This window comes from Puma concolor, chromosome D2, assembly GCF_028749965.1.
Source record: "Puma concolor isolate L17-30 chromosome D2, mPumCon1.1.hap2, whole genome shotgun sequence".
Lineage (NCBI taxonomy): Eukaryota > Metazoa > Chordata > Mammalia > Carnivora > Felidae > Puma > Puma concolor.
The window spans coordinates 34,594,692-34,611,423 of NC_141677.1; the positions used below are offsets into that span (position 1 = coordinate 34,594,692).

At 35.5% G+C, this 16,732-nt stretch overlaps 1 protein-coding gene across 2 annotated transcripts in view; it reads right to left on the minus strand.

The window, feature by feature from the left end:
• The window catches only part of P4HA1 (prolyl 4-hydroxylase subunit alpha 1), an 89,170-nt gene that overhangs the window by 62,728 nt on the left and 9,710 nt on the right, over positions 1–16,732 (minus strand). For both annotated transcript variants that reach the window (XM_086679961.1, XM_086679962.1), the window contains exons 2-5: positions 9,762–9,869; positions 7,893–7,989; positions 6,135–6,286; positions 2,857–2,994 (exon numbers count right to left, since the gene is read on the minus strand). In XM_086679961.1, the coding sequence (XP_086536087.1) occupies positions 2,857–2,994; positions 6,135–6,286; positions 7,893–7,989; positions 9,762–9,837 (463 nt within the window). In that variant the 5' untranslated portion in view covers positions 9,838–9,869. The remainder of the gene's footprint in view (positions 1–2,856; positions 2,995–6,134; positions 6,287–7,892; positions 7,990–9,761; positions 9,870–16,732) is intronic.

A 16,732-nucleotide genomic window follows, 5' to 3' on the forward strand; every position in this document is an offset into this window, starting at 1 on the left:
CCCTCCCCCGTTCATGCTCTGTCTCTCTCTGTCCCAAAAATAAATAAACGTTGAAAAAAAAAAATTTAAAAAAAAATAAATAAATAAATAAAATGAAGAACAAAAACAAGGATGCCCATTTTCACTCCTATTCAATTTAGTATGGAAGCTCTAGCCAGAGAAATTAGGCAAGAAGAAGTGATATAAAGCAGCCAAATTGGAAAAGAAGAAGTAAAATAGTCTCTCTTTGCAGGTGATATTATCTTCTATGCAGAAAACCCTAAAGACTACACACACACACACACACACACACACACACACACACACACAGTTAGAGCTAATAAATAAATTCAGCAAAGTAGCAGAATATAAAGCCAACACACAAAACTCAGTTGCATTTTTACATACTAACAATGAATAATCTGAAAAGAAAACCACTAAAATAATTCTAAGAATAAAATAGTTAGGAATTAACCAAAGAGGTGAAAGACATGTACAATGAAAACCACAAAATGTTGCTGAAATAAATTAAACATAAATAAATGGAGATACATCCTATGTTCATGGATTGGAAAACTTAATACTATTAAAATGGCAATAGTACCCAAACTGATATACAGATTCAATACAATCTCTACCAACATCCCAATGATATTTTTTGCAGAAATAGAAAAACCCATCCTAAAATTCATATGTAATCTCATGGGATACTCAAAACAATCTTGAAAAATAATAGTCAAAACAATCTTGAAAAAGAACAAAACTGGAGAACTCAAACTTCCAGATTTTAAAACTCACAACAAAATTAGTCATTGAAACAGTGTGGTATTAATATGGCGTAAAGATAGGCATACAGACCAATGGAATAGAACAGGAAGCCCAGAAATAAACTCTCACATATATGGTCATAAACTTTTTAACAAAGGTGCCAAGACCAATCAGTGGGGAAAGGACAGTCTTTTTAACAAATGGTGCTGGAAAAACTGGATATTCACATGCAAAAAAAATGAAGTTGGATGCTTACCCTAACACCATTTGTAAAAAATTATCTCAAAATGGATAATGGACCTAAATGTAAGACTAAAACAATAAAACTTAGAAGAAAACATAGGAGAAAAGCTTCATGACATTGGATGAGGCAATGATTTCTTATATATAACCAACCCCAAAGGCATAGGCAACAAAAGAAAAAATAAATTGGACTTCACAAAAATTTAAAAATTTTATGCATCAAAAGACAGTATCAACCAACTAAAAAGGCAACCCACAGAATGGGTGAAAATATTTGTAAATCATAAATCTCATAAGGGATTAACATCTAGAATATATAGACAACTCCTAAAATAACAAAAAAAAATTAAAAATGGCAAAAGGCTTCAATAGACATTTCTCCAATAAAGACATACAGATGGCTACTAAGCACATGAAAACATATTCAACATCACTGATAATGAGGGAATGCAAAACTACAATGAGATATCACCTCACACCCATTAGGATAGCCACTATCAAAAAAGGAGATAATAACAAGTGTTGGAGAGTAGGTAGAGAAATTGGAACCCTTATACATGTTGGTGGAAATATATAATGGTCTATCTACTATGGAAAATAGTATGGCAGTTCCCCAAAACACTAAAAACAGAATTTGACCCATAGGATCCAGCAATTATGCTTCTGGGTATATATACCTAAAGAATGACAGGCAGGGTCTCAAAGAGATAGTTGCACACCCATGTTCACAGTAGCATTATTCACAATAGCTAACACATGGAAGCAACCAAAGTGTCCTACTGATGCATAGGATAAGCAAAATGTGATTGTGTGTGTGCGTGTGTGTTTACATGACATACATGTTGCATTATTATTCAGCCTTAAAAAGTAAGGAAATTCTGACATTTGCTACGACATGGATGACCCTTGAGGGCATTATGCTAAGTGAAATAAGCCACTCACAAAAAGACAAATACTGTATGATTCCAATTATATGAGGTACTTGGGATAGTCAAAATCATAGAAACATAAAGTAGAATGATAAGGGGCACCTGGGTGGCTCAGTCAGTTGAGCATCCGATTCTTGATTTCAGCTCAGGGCACAATCTCACAGTTCCTGGGTTGGGCCCCACAACGGGCTCTGTGCTGACAGCTCGGAGCCTGCTTGGGATTCTCTCTCTGCCCGCTCTTCTATGCCCCTCCCCTGTTTGCTCGCATACTCTCTCTCAACAATAAATAAACTTAAAAAATAGAATGATAGGGCTGGGGAAAATAGGAGATAGGGAGTTATTATTTAATGAGTACAGAGTTTTAGTTTTACCAGATGAAAGAACTATGGAGATGGATGCTGGTGATGGTTGCATAACAGTGTGAATGTACTTAACGCCACTAAACCACACATTTAAAAGTGACTAAGATGATAAATTTGTCATTTAACTTCTGCACAACAAAAATTTTAAAGCAAATTTGAATGAAATCAGCTGTAACCTAAAAAAAAAAAAAGGTTGTGCCAAAAATAGGAAAAAGCAGGATGTTCCATATTATAGAACCCTTTAAAAATCTGTATACATCAAATATGTCTTGGTTTTTAAATTAATGAACATATAAACTTTGACTATCCATTGCCTTATAACCACATACAAACATTGGATGTTCTAAAGAAAAACATGACTATATAAGTTTAGTTCCTGTAACATTAAGCTTTCACAAGCTAGAAACTTACAACTCTTAAGTCCTAGAGAAACAGAGGGTTATTTGGCATAAAAGACTGTGAAATAAACTAAAGCTAAAAATCTTAAAATACAAAAGATTTTTTAGATTAATGTCCTAATGGACTGAATGGAGCAGCCAGGTGATAAGTGTTTTATAGACTAAAAGAATTCTTACCTGGAAGATTACCCTTTGAGATGGTGTCTGTATCCAAATTGTAGGTGTCCTGGAGACGCAACAGAGCTTTGGCTGCCCCAACCTGATCTTCATCATTAGGGAAGTACTGTCTCTGAATGGTTAGGTTAGAGATAAAGCCTTGAAATTAAAAAAAAAAAAAAAAAAAGGAAAACAAAACAAATACAAAAAGAAAAAAACAATGACTAGAACCTCACAGACTTCCAATCTGCAATATATAGTGTTTATAAGGATTTTTCAAAATTCATTTTATTATAGTTTTCTACCATAACAAGTTCCACATGCTCAACAGGGAAAAAAAACAAAACAAAAACAAATACACTAAGATTTGAAATACCTCTAACTTACTCAATCTTCCCAAACCCTAATGTTGCTTAAGTAATCTGAAGTCATTGCATAAATCCTATCTGTATTAGGTAAAGATCAACATGATAACTGAGTTTTTAGTTACACAACATAGCCTCCACTAAGCTTGAAAAATGGGATTCACAGATTTGAAAATGACATCCACTGGCAACCAATTATACTTTAAAAAAAATTTTTTTTTAATGTTTATTTATTTTAGAGAGAGAGAGAAAGAGCACAAGTGGGTGAGGCACAGAGAGAGAGGAAGACACAAAATCAGAAGCAAGCTCCAGGCCCGGAGCTGTCAGCACAGAGCCCAACGCAGGGCTCGAACTCACAAATCGTGAGATCATGACCTGAGCTGAAGTCAGATGCTCAACAAACTGAGCCACCCAGGCACCCCAACCAATTATACTTTCAAATAACAGATTGTAAGTAAAATATACGCGCTTAAAGAAAGTTCTATTTTGGGGGCACCTGGGTGGTTCAGTTGGTTAAGTGTCTGACTTCGGCACAGGTCATGATCTCACAGTTTGTTAGTTCGAGCCCCATGCCGGGCTCTGTGCTGACAGCTCAGAGCCTGGAACCTGCTTCCGATTCTGTGTCTCCCTCTCTCTACCCCTCCCCTGCTGATGCTCTCTCTCTAAGAATAAACATCAAAAAAAAATTTTTTTTTAAATAGACTTAAAAAACTAAAGTTGTATTTTCTTCTTCCACGTGCCACACACTATATAAATATGTAAATATGTAAAGTTTGGTGGAATTCCCTGAGGAAGAAAGAGATTTTAATAATATATTTAAGATCAAGTGAACTAGTTTATTAAAATATATTCAGATCTGTTAAATTATTGAGTAAAGTGATCAACCAAGATTTGCTCTATATAGAATCTGATCTTAATATTAAAAGGTTTTATACAAAATATAACAAAATCAAACTAACAAACTAATTACTGATAACTATATAATGCCTAAGGAGAATAGGTGCTAAATACTCCTTAAGGTTAAACCAAAACCAAAACAAAAACAAAAACAAAATTGATTTAAAATTTTAATATGTGTCAGCATTTGCAAATAAAAGTTGGGTATGGGGGCACGTGGGTGGCTCAGTTGGTTAAGTGTCCGACTTCAGCTCAGGTCATGATCTCACAGTTCGTGAGTTCAAGCCCCATATCAGGCTCTGTGCTGACAACACAGAGCCTGGAGCCTACTTCGAGTTCTGTGTCTTGCCCTCTCTCTCTGCCCCTCCCCTGCCCCTGTTCATACTCTGTCTCACTCTGTCTCTGTCTGTCTCTCAAAAATAAACATTAAAAAAATAAATAAATAAAAGCTAGGTATGAAACTTCCCTTCCCTCTCATTTACTTATAATCAACTATGTGTACTTTGATCAGCAAAAGGCCAAGAATTTGTGCAAATGAACAACTGGCTAGGAGAGGGCTAAAGTTCTCATCAAGCATATTTTTTATTTTTAAAACCAACTCAGTCACAATGTCCACACGGGATTTTACAAATTTTACAATCTTCTATGACCCAAAACAAAATCAAAGAAGTTGCTTAAATCCTTTCCAATAAAAAAGAGAAAAAATATACGCATTATAGAATTAAGGGATGACTACTACAGATTAAAATGTCAGTCTCAAGGTTTACCTTATAAAATAACTTAAGTCATAAAGGTCACTACTTGAGATTTTTTTTTAATTAAGTGTGTGTGTGTGTGTGTGTGTATACACATACGTACATGACTTTAAAAACATTCTCATGGTGCTATGTAAGAGAGCAACTAACCACCAGTATTTCCCTCTTACCATGAAGAAATTTTCACAAGTGCTTGCCTTAACTTTTCTTTCCAAGGTTTTCTGTCCTACGCATAATGGTTTATTGCTCACAAACACTTGTAAGCACCCTTAGAGTATTTTCATTTGCATAGCTAGCTCAGTTTTCATCCTCTTTCTCCCTTTTTCATTCCACCTTTAGTCACTGAACAAATATTTGAGCCCCTACTCTAAGCATATTCCCTCTAGTTCTTAAACTCCAGACTTAGTTTTCTGTGTCTGTTACTAAAATATCTAAAATACCTCAATACTCCAACTACAATTTTATTGTTCAATTAGAAAGACCTTCATTGTTACTGTTCGCAGCCTTCGTTTTTAAATTTACTGTTCAGGTAAAACAATTCTAAACTTCAAAATACTATGTGGAAAATAACTAACACTTTTCCTTATAGTACCACTCCCAATATATTAAAAATTGATTAGAAGATAGAGATATACCCATAAATTTTTAAAGTCTGAAGCTAAACCTTTTCATTTTAGGAATTATTTCATTTAATTAATTTTTTTTTTTTAATTTTTTTTTCAACGTTTATTTATTTTTGGGACAGAGAGAGACAGAACATGAACGGGGGAGGGGCAGAGAGAGAGGGAGACACAGAATCGGAAACAGGCTCCAGGCTCTGAGCCATCAGCCCAGAGCCCGACACGGGGCTCGAACTCACGGACCGCGAGATCGTGACCTGGCTGAAGTCGGACGCCTAACCGACTGCGCCACCCAGGCGCCCCTGATTTAATTAATTATTAATTATTAATGTAATAATTATTTCATTACCTTCAGTAATGAAGCTATATGCCAAATAATTCATTTTTATAAACTTCAAAGCAAAAAGCACCAATAACACAAATTACTTTTTTTTAGCCTAAAGTTTTGTTTTTATTTGTTTTTATTCCCTTTTTTTTAAATCAAGGAATTCAGGATCTAGACTAACTTTAATTAAATCAAACACACCCTGCAACACTTCAATTACAACACTGAACACTTGATGTTCTGGGAACTGAATTCATCACTATTGGCATTTCCACAGGTGGCACCAATATTATCTTTTTTTTTTTTTTTGGCTCATTATTCTTACCATCAGACTTACCATCTGATGTATCCTTAAGGACCAGATTCTCCAACTCACTCCATTCAGTGTTCAGACGTTTCATTAATTTGAATGCATTTACAGGATGCCCAACAAATCCTTCTGGATCTTTTGTTGCTGTGCTAGTTAGTCGATCTAATTTCTCTGCCCATCTGGAAATGTAAGACATATAAATGGAGCATACATACACTTAATAAGGAAGAACACAATTTAGTAAATCACTCAGAAAAAGAAAAAAGATGAGATTAGAGGCTTTTGAGTTAAAACTATATTTAAAAATTCTTTTTAGGGGCACCTGGGTAGCTCAGTTGGTTGAGCATCAGACTCCTGATTTTGGCTCAGGTCATGATCCCAGACTCTCGGGATCGAGCCCCATGTTGGACTCCATGCAGAGCATGGAGCATGCTTAAGATTCCCTCTCTCTCCCACTCTCTGCCCTTCCTGAACAGTGCACACATGCACTCACGTGCACTCTTAAAAAAAGAATTATTTTTAAAACAAAATTATAGGTTTTTTAAAAAGCAAGGCTGTTATGGATAAAATCTAGCATGGTAGAATCAATATAATAAGGCCTTTCTTGTAGTTTTGCTTCTCTCAAATGGTTACAGTAAATGGAACTTATCTTTAAGTGACTGGAGGGGCACCTGGGTGGCTCAGTCGGTTGGGCGTCCGACTTTGGCTCAGGTCATGATCCCACAGTTCATGAGTTCGAGCCCCGCGTCGGGCTCTGTGCTGACAGCTCAGAGCCTGGAGCCTGTTTTGGATTCTGTGTCTCCCTCTCTCTCTGTCCTTCCCCCATTCACACTGTCTGTTTCTCAAAAAAGGAATAAATGTCAAAAAAAAATTTTTTTTTAAGTTACGACTGGATCTCTCTAGCAAGAGTCTAAAAATACGTCTCCCCACAAGTCCTTAAATCCGAATAACTGATTATTATTATAAATTCTGTTACATGTTCATTTAAATCAAACTTGTACAAAAATTCTACATGCAGTATCTAAAAACTATATTTTATCTTATTTGTTTAATTTTGAGAGAGAGAGAGAGAGAGAGAGAGAGAGAGAGAGAGAGAGAGAGAGCGCGCTCACACACCATAGCACAAGTGGGTTAGAATGACAAAGGAAGATAGAGAATCCCAAGCAGGCTCCACACACAGTGCAGAGCTACATGCAGGGCTCAATCTGCATGACCCTGGGATCATGACCTGAGCCAAAATCAAGAGTCAGACACACTCAACCAACTGAGCCACCCAGGCACCCCAGTACCTAAAAACTATACTTTAAAACAAACAAACAACTGAATAGTCAGTTACTCACTAAACAAAAGGCAGGAATTCTCAGGATTAACTATAACCTGAGTCAATTAAAAATAAATTAGCATTTAAGGAAAAACCTATCAATACTAACAATACTTATCACTATAATCTCTAGAATGGAGCCATAGCAATGAAGAATAAATAGAATTGGAAAACTGTTCCAGAAGATGACTTGATTAGGGAGATTAGAGGAAGACAGAAGAAATTAGCAACCATTTTTAGAAATTGTCAGTCAACCCCATAGCCATTTATATCCTTATCTCAATCCACGATCCCCTACCTGAACTCTTGTCCCAGGCCTAACTCTTGTTTTTTGCACTCCTATGTTAGTCATTTCAACTGGCTTTTTAAGACAAATGGCTTCCACTTCCACTCAAAGAATGTTTTAGCTCTAGAGGGAAAACATCCAGGTAGAGTCAGAATCGTAAGTAGAACACTTTGCTTACTTTTTTATTTGTTCTAATTTGTCCTCTTCTGCCTTAATATAGTCTTTCAGGGAAGTCACCAGATCTTTCTCTGTATGGATCAAATCAGTCATCTGACCTAAAAGGAGGAGAAGGAAAGGTCATCAAATACCTGCATTGATCAGCACAAGTATTTTAGAATAATTTAAAAATGATCAAGAATGCTTCATTCTTTGAGAAGATTCAACTAGCATTAAACACAGATATACTGGAGAAAATATGTTTTTTCCTCTTTTTTTTTTAACCAGATAAAGACAAAAACTTTCTTTTTTCTTTTCTTAATGTTTATTTTTGAAAGCGAGAAAGAGAGAGAAAGAGAGAGGGACAGAGCACAAATGGGGGAGGGGCAGAGAGAGAAAGGGAGACACAGACTCAAAACAGGCTCCAGGCTCTGAGCTTTCAGCACAGAGCCTGACATGGGGTTCGAACCCACGACTGTGAGATCATGACCTGAGTTGAAATCGGACACTTAACTGACTGAGCCACCCAGGTGCCCCAAAGACAAAAACTTTCTAATCATATGTTCCAATTCTAGTTTTCAAGCTACTTCATTTTGCAAATTGGACCATACTGGCAAATTGTTTCTTCGTCTAAAATTTTATTTTTAGGGGCGCCTGGGTGGCGCAGTCGGTTAAGCGTCCGACTTCAGCCAGGTCACGATCTCGCGGTCCGTGAGTTCGAGCCCCGCGTCAGGCTCTGGGCTGATGGCTCAGAGCCTGGAGCCTGTTTCCGATTCTGTGTCTCCCTCTCTCTCTGCCCCTCCCCCGTTCATGCTCTGTCTCTCTCTGTCCCAAAAATAAATAAAAAACGTTGAAAAAAAAATTTAAAAAAAATAAAAATAAAAAATAAATAAAATTTTATTTTTAAATTACAAAATAACACTACTTTTTTCTTCTTCCCTACCTCTGCTCTCACTCTTTGTTCTTGAGACTAATTAGAATTAATTTTTTATTCAACAAAAAGTATACAGGGGGCGCCTGGGTGGCTCAGTCGGTTAAGCATCTGACTTCCGCTCAGGTCATGATCTCACAGTTTGTGAGTTTGAGCCCGCGTCAGGCTCTGTGCTGACAGCTCAGAGCCTGGAGCCTGCTTCGGATTGTGTGTCCCCTCCTCTCTCTGCCCCCTCCCCTGCTCACACTCTGTGTCTGTCTCTCAATAATAAATAAATGTTAAAAAAAATTTTTTTTTAAGTATACATAAGTATACTTCACAAACGAAATTCAAATCATCTGTGTTTAGTTATTTATAACGGGATAAGAAGACTCATTATTTTATATCCCGAAATTAGGTGTCATACATATAACGCTTTTGTTTTAGTTAGCACTACAATCACATAAGTGTAGAACTGGTCAACAGGATGAAAGAAAACATCTCACTAAGGCAGATGAAGTATGCATATAGGAAAACATAAAAGCATACATATTAAACATGAAAAATATTTCTGGGGGAAAGGCATGTGGTGTTCATCATACATTCTATGTACTTTTGTCTGTTTCTCCTTTAACCAGTATGTTATTTTTGCAATACTTTTGTAATACTGTGTGTTAAAAAAAAGACTAAGTATGTATATTAAGTTATTTGTTGAGTGGACTCACTAACAAAGAATTTTCTTGGTATTCTTTTCTAAATTTTCATAAGTTTCTAACCTGAAAATGTACTGCTTTTGTAATCAGAAAAAAATGTAAAGAAAAAGTTAAATTTTAAAAAAGAGAGACTTGGAAAAGGGAAGGGACTGAGGCATACTTCAGTCTCTAAGAATACACTGTATTTGTTTTTACTGATCTAAAAACACTAAAAAATGGAAAAATTTACATGCAAAAATAATACAAGCCAAAAAATAGTAAGACTTACCAATTGAAGTAAAAAAGCCTGGATGGGCCAAAGATTGGGGAAGTAGAATCCCTACAATTAAAATATACCAGATCATCTTGGAAGACTTAATTTTTCAGGTTCACACACCTACAAGAGAAAATATGGCCATTACAAAAAAAAAAAAAAATAGGGTAGGAAAAGTTCTCAATCAATTTTTCCTATGAACAAATTGTAAGTCAGACCCTAAGGTTGCCCTAGATTGTTATTAACTCTTATAAATTGATTTAACAATTTAATAAAAGCAACTATCATTTTTCTTTTTTTTTAATTTATTTTTATTTATTTTTGAGAGAGAGATAGCAAGCAGGGGAAGGACAAAGAAAGCAGGAGACAGAATCCCAAGCAGGCTCTGCACTCTCAGCACAGAGCCATATGCGGGCTTGAACTCCCAAACTGTGAGATCATGACCTGAGCCAAAGTCAAGAGTCTGATGCTTAACCAACTGAGCCACCCAGGTGCCCCTATTTTGCATATAACTAGAGTACTAACTTTATATTTCATGTTAAAGAAACATATAAATGACAATTTATGCTTAAAAATTCAACCCGAGTTTGTTTTCTCCTTAGTTACTACTATAATTAGAGTGATTAGATAATAGCACCTCTTTCAGATAGCCTGAAAAATAAGTGTTCTCTGTGGTCTACATCTAAACCATGAATTTCCCATAAAATATACAACTTCATTAAAGTAACTTAATTTAAATATTACTAAAATACTTTCTAAAATGTTAGGATATGTTTTAAAGGGAAAAAAAGGTTTCAGAGCCACTGATTAATCCTTCAAATTACTAACTTGTTTCATCTTTTTCCCACATGCCTTTAAATTTTAAAATAAATTTAATTAAAAGTTATAGATTTTGGGGCACCTGGGTGGCTCAGTAGAATAGGTGTTAGCTCTTGACTTTGGCTCAGGTCATGATCTCATGGTTTGTGGGTTCGAGCCCTGCGTTGGGTTCTGAGCTGGCAGTGCAGAGACTGCTTGGGATTCTTTTTCTCTCGGCCCCTCCCCCATTTGCATGCTCTGTCTCTCTCTCTCTCTCTCAAAATAAACTTAAAAAAAAAAAAGTCAAAAAAAAGTTGTAGATTTTAGGGTGATGAAAACGTTCTAAAATTAACTGGTGATTGATAGTTGAAGAACACTGTAAAAGTACTAAAAACCACTGAATCATGACCATTAAATGGGTGAATTGTATGGTATATGAATTATATCTCAATAAAGCTGTTATTTTTAAAAAGTTGTACAGAATCCAAAAAGAATAAACAGACCTGTAGATTTAAGCTAGTAATTTCTCTCAAAGGACCTTGTGTTGAGGTTTTTCTATCTACTGTGTTCTATGTAAAAATTCTTAGCCTAGTACATAGCTGTGGATTTTTTTTTTTTTTAACTTGGCAGCAAACCCTTTTTTTCTTTTTCCTTTGCCACTGGTAGCACTGACTACTAGAATGGATTCTTCATGGCAGGTGCAAGTACCAACTATTCAGCAGAAAGATTTACCCTTCCTTCCCAAATGTCCTGATAGCACTCTTTTCTTGCTCCCCCACCATCACATACATGGACTTTTAAGTCCTCCTTATTACCTTAGAAAAGAATCAGTTACTATAACAGTACCTTTTGCCTCAGTAACAGGCTCGCATTTGTTACTCTTCTTGTCACTCTATTCTTCTGAGCAGGCACCTCTGACTCTTTCCAAGTGACTTCACCTAAACCAACAGGTTGAAGTTCACATTGGAAAGCTCCCTATTCGGCAAAAAAAAAAAAAAAGAAAAAAGAAAAAGAAAAAAAAAACCTACTTTTTCCTTCTTGAAACTCAATAAAAAATAGATCACCACAAAAACTGACATTCTGGAAGTACTCCTAAGTCTCCTCCCTTAAGTTTGCCACAAACTTCCAGAACCACACAGTAGTGAAATACACTGCTCTCTTGGCTACTTTATAGTAACTCTTTGGGAAGGCTTCTAGAATGCAGCAGATGCAGACACTTCCTCCCCTGGGCTCCTGCCAAAGCACAAGGCTTTTTCAAACTACTGGGCTGTCTGAAGAGTCTAGAATCTTCTCACTGTTTACACAGATTTCAGCCATAATTTTCTTCATGAATAAATGTTATTTAGAAAATACAAATGCTTTTGCTGTACTAATAGAAGGCTAATCAGAAATGTTGTCTAAACGTTTAACCCTGATAGGGAAGTTTAGATTTGTCAGGTAAGAGGTTATGATTTTTTCATAGCTAAAATATATTTTGTCACTAAAATTTTTTGTCATCTTTCACTGTCCTTAAACCTCTCAATGAATCAAGAACTATTAGTCTACAGATATCACCAAAGTTTGAAAACTACATTTTAAGAATGATAGAGCTTACATAAAAATTCAAATCATTAATCAAATGAAGAATAAATATACCTTTACCTTACATCATGCTGCAAATAAATTCTAGATGGATTAAAGAGCTATAATCAACAAAAAAACAACAAAAAGAAAAGTTACTGGATCTCTAAAAAGAGAATTTCTGAACTTTAAAAATGATACAAACAACCTATCAAAAGACAGATGGAAGTTAAATATGCAAAATAATCTAGGCTCAAATACATTTTAAAAACCCTATAAACTACAAACTAGGAAAATAAAGAAAATAGAGCTCATTAAAGGAGCTCATACAAATCAATAAGACCACTAAGATATTAATAGAAAAGTGGATTAAGAACACAGAAAGTCACAAAAGAAAAACTAAAAATAGTTAAACAAAAAGTTCACTGAGTAATCAAGGACTTTTTTTTTGTCCTTCAAATGAATAATTAAACAAATTTAACAAATTCACAATTAAAAATATTGATGGTGCTATATATATGTCAAGGAACTTAAAATGAGTATGTCCTTTAACTTTTGAATTTAAATAAAAACACAAATTTTAAAAATTAACAAACTCACAGTCATTGCTGGTGAGAATGCAAAATGGTACAGCCATCTTGGAAGACAGTTTAGCAGTTTCTTAAAAAATCAGACATACTCTTACCATACAATTTGGCAATTGTTTCCCTTTGCATATACCTCAAAAAGTTGAAAACTTATGTCCACACAAAACCTGCACATGGATATTTACAGATTTCTTCATAACGGCCAAAACTTGGAAGCAACCAAAATGTCCTTTAGTAGGTAAATAGATAAACGTGGTATACCCAGACAATGGAATATTATTCAGTGTTAAAAGGAAATGAGCTATCAAGCCATGAAGAGACATGAAGCAATCTTAAATGCGTATTACTAAGTAAAAACAAGCCAATCTGAAAAAGTTATGTACTGTATTATTCCAATTATATGACATTCTGGAAAAGGCAAAACTATGAAAACCATAAAAGATCAGTGATTGGGAGATGGGAGGATGAACAGATACAGCACAGAGGATTTATAGGCAGTGAAAATACTCTGTATGATATCATAATGATAAATACATCATTTATTTTTGGACATACATTGTCCAAACTCACAGAATATATAATACCAAGAGTGAATGGGTAATATAAACTATGTATGGACATTAGGCTATTATGATATGTCAATGTAGATTCATTAACTATAACAAATGTACCATTCTGGTGGGGGATGTTGAGGCTACACATTTGTGGGGGTAGGGAGTACATGGGAAATTTCTGTACAGGTTCTTTGCTATGAACCTAAATTGCTTTTAAAAAATAAAGACTTAAAATAAATTAACATCATACAACTCTAACCCTGGTGGAATCTGTATTGAATGAGATTAAGTTTCCACTACTCTGACAGAAAGTCATAAATAAATACTGATCAAAACAAAGAAAAAACTTATAATATGATCATAACTATGCATGAAAATATGCAGAGGAAATTCACCAAAATGTAGTTGTCTCTGGAAAGAACATTAGGTCATTTTTTTTCTATTTCTCTGTATTTTCCAGATGTCCCAGGGTATATTTACTTTCATAGTGACAATATATACAAAATAATAAACCTAAAACATCAACTCCCATACTATGTAGGTCACCCTAAGCTTTTAATGAAGTGGTTAACTACTCTCTAATACAAAAAAATAGCTAACAAATACTATCCACATTACAGCATGTTCCATATTCTAACTCTATATGCCTCCAGATTTCTCTCTCTGCTACAAAGATAGTAAGCTTATATAAAAGCAACCCAGATATCTAGCCATGAACTACAATGTCAGAGTAGTATACTTTTCTATTATCCTTCCTCCTAACAGACATATGATGCAGGCTAAGTCAGTCATTGACACTTATTCCCACGAACATAACGTCTCAGAGGTGGACTTGTGAAATGGTAAAAAGCAGCTCCTTCTGGAGTTGCTAAGCTCATAGGATGCAAATTGGGAGCAACACATTATGATCTTTCCCACTTGTCAAAGACACCTAGGAACCCAATCTATAAACAGAACAAAGTCGTGCAGAGATAATTCCAAGTTCCATAGCCCTGATTCTTCCAATTATTGCTTTGAATCTGTGAGCTACCCCAATAACATTCCAATCCAGCAAGGGAGCCTCTAAATTCCCTTTTTAAGGAATTTTAAGTTAGTTCAAGTTGAATTTCTGTCACTTACAATGGAAAGTTCAGACCCACACAGCATTACCAAACTACCATGCCAACTTAAACTAGTTAATAAAAAGGAAGATAGCCCTATAGAACAGTAGTTCTCAAACTTTAGCTATATCAAAATCACCTAAAGGTCTGAGGTACTTAAATAATTTATACAAGTTCAGGTGATGGTGATATTGATGGTCTGGGGATCACACTTTGAAAACCACCCGATACAAACAAATCACACAAAAGGTGCTCTCCACCTTTAAGACAGTAAAATTTTACTTCAACTTATTTTTTGAAAAATATAATTGAATTTCTAATTACTCTAGTGAATATCCTCTAATCTCTTTTAATACTATGTCTCATCCCCATTTTTTCAGAAACCTTAAGGGGTGCCTGGATGGCTCAGTTGGTTAAGCATCAGACTTCAGCTGTCATGATCTCATAGCTCGGGAGTTCAAGCCCCGTGTCAGGCTCTGTGTTGACAGCTCAGAGCCTGGACCCTGCTTCAGATTCTATGTCTATGTCTCTCTGTCCCTCCCCCGCTCATGCCCATGCACCAGCACTCGCTCTCTCTCTCAAAAATAAATAAACAATAAAATTTAAAAAAAAAAAAAGGAACCTTAAGTGACATGTTAATAAGCAAGCATATCTTTATCAATCACAGGTTTTTAAAACAATGGTTTCCTTACTTCTGATGTCTCATTTCCATTTACTTCCATCTCCATTCAGTTAACAGCTTGCAATGCAAATCATTACAAGCATCTAAGAGTCAAGCATCCTAAAAGACATTAGGGTTTTATCAAAAATAGCAAGCTCAGGGGCGCCTGGGTGGCGCAGTCGGTTAAGCGTCCGACTTCAGCCAGGTCACGATCTCGCGGTCCGTGAGTTCGAGCCCCGCGTCGGGCTCTGGGCTGATGGCTCAGAGCCTGGAGCCTGTTTCCGATTCTGTGTCTCCCTCTCTCTCTGCCCCTCCCCCGTTCATGCTCTGTCTCTCTCTGTCCCAAAAATAAATAAACGTTGAAAAAAAAAATTTAAAAAAAAAAAAAAAAAATAGCAAGCTCAGTGGGTAAAACATGTGACTCTTGATCTTGGGGTTGTGAGTTTGAGCCCTATGATGGGTGTAGAGATTACTTAAAAAAAAAAAATCTTAAAAAAAAAATAGAAAGATACAAAAGCCTCCTATTCTAAGTCCTAAAACAAGTTTGAAGTAGAATTTAAATGGGTTAAAGAGGATGCAAGGAAGGTAAATCTCAGCTGTCTAAAAAGACTAGATTCAAAAAAAAAAAAAAAAAAAAAAAGAGCAGGACCTGGGTGGCTCATTCAGTTAGGTTTCCAACTCTTGATTTTGGCTCAGGTCATCTCACAAGGCTCCGTGCTGACAGCACAGACCTGCTTGGGATTCTCAGTCTCCCTCTCTCTGACCCTCCCTGCTCATGCTCACTTTCTCTCTCTCTCTCTCTCTCAAAATAAATAAATAAACAGAGAAAGAGAGAAAGAGAGAAAGAGAGAAAGAGAGAAAGAAAGAAAGAAAGAAAGAAAGAAAGAAAGAAAGAAAGAAAGAAAGAAAGAAAAAGAAGGGGGGGGGAAGAAAGCCAAAGAGGAGTCAAAGATACAAAGATAAGTTTATACGGCCATAAAATTTAGTGCTGAAACACTACAGAAAAATTACAGATAATATTTTGGACTTGGTTAGATGGTAGGTTCATCAGTGTTTATTATCTAATTTGTATAACATACATGTACATTACACATAATGTTTAATATGTACGAATATTATATTTTAGAAACTATGAGGACAGATTTCTCCCATACTGTTTTCTAAACAGTTTTCTAAACTGTATGGAAGAAATCTTTCTGGAAAACATATTCTCAGGTAAGCCAGGATAAAAACAAATAGCAAAGTGTAATATTTATCCAAAACTTTCCTACAGTCCTTCTCCCAGGAAAGTCCAATCCCATATAGTCACAGGTCAATCAAACCTGGGAACAGATTTTAAAGCAGTTCTACTACATTGTAAATATTTACAACTTTGAGTTATCAGGATTCACTGAATTGTATGTACAAGTTATTCAATGAGTTACTAGGAACAGGGTACCTGGCAAATAATTCTATTAGCCTTTCATTCTAACATTTTTCTTCCAAGAAAAAAAATTGCAACATTTTAAAAAGTTGGTCTTTCCCAGACAAATCATCAAAAATTAATAAGGCTGACTAAAGAATGCTTGATATTCTAATCTAAACTTTCTCTGACACTAAAAATTTTCCACAGGTCTCCTTGCATCAGTCTCTCCATACCTTCCGTAACTACTCCAAATCTTCTTTTAGAGGGCTCCAACTTAAGTTTACTTAACCTCATACAAATCCCACATTCAACTGTTGGTCT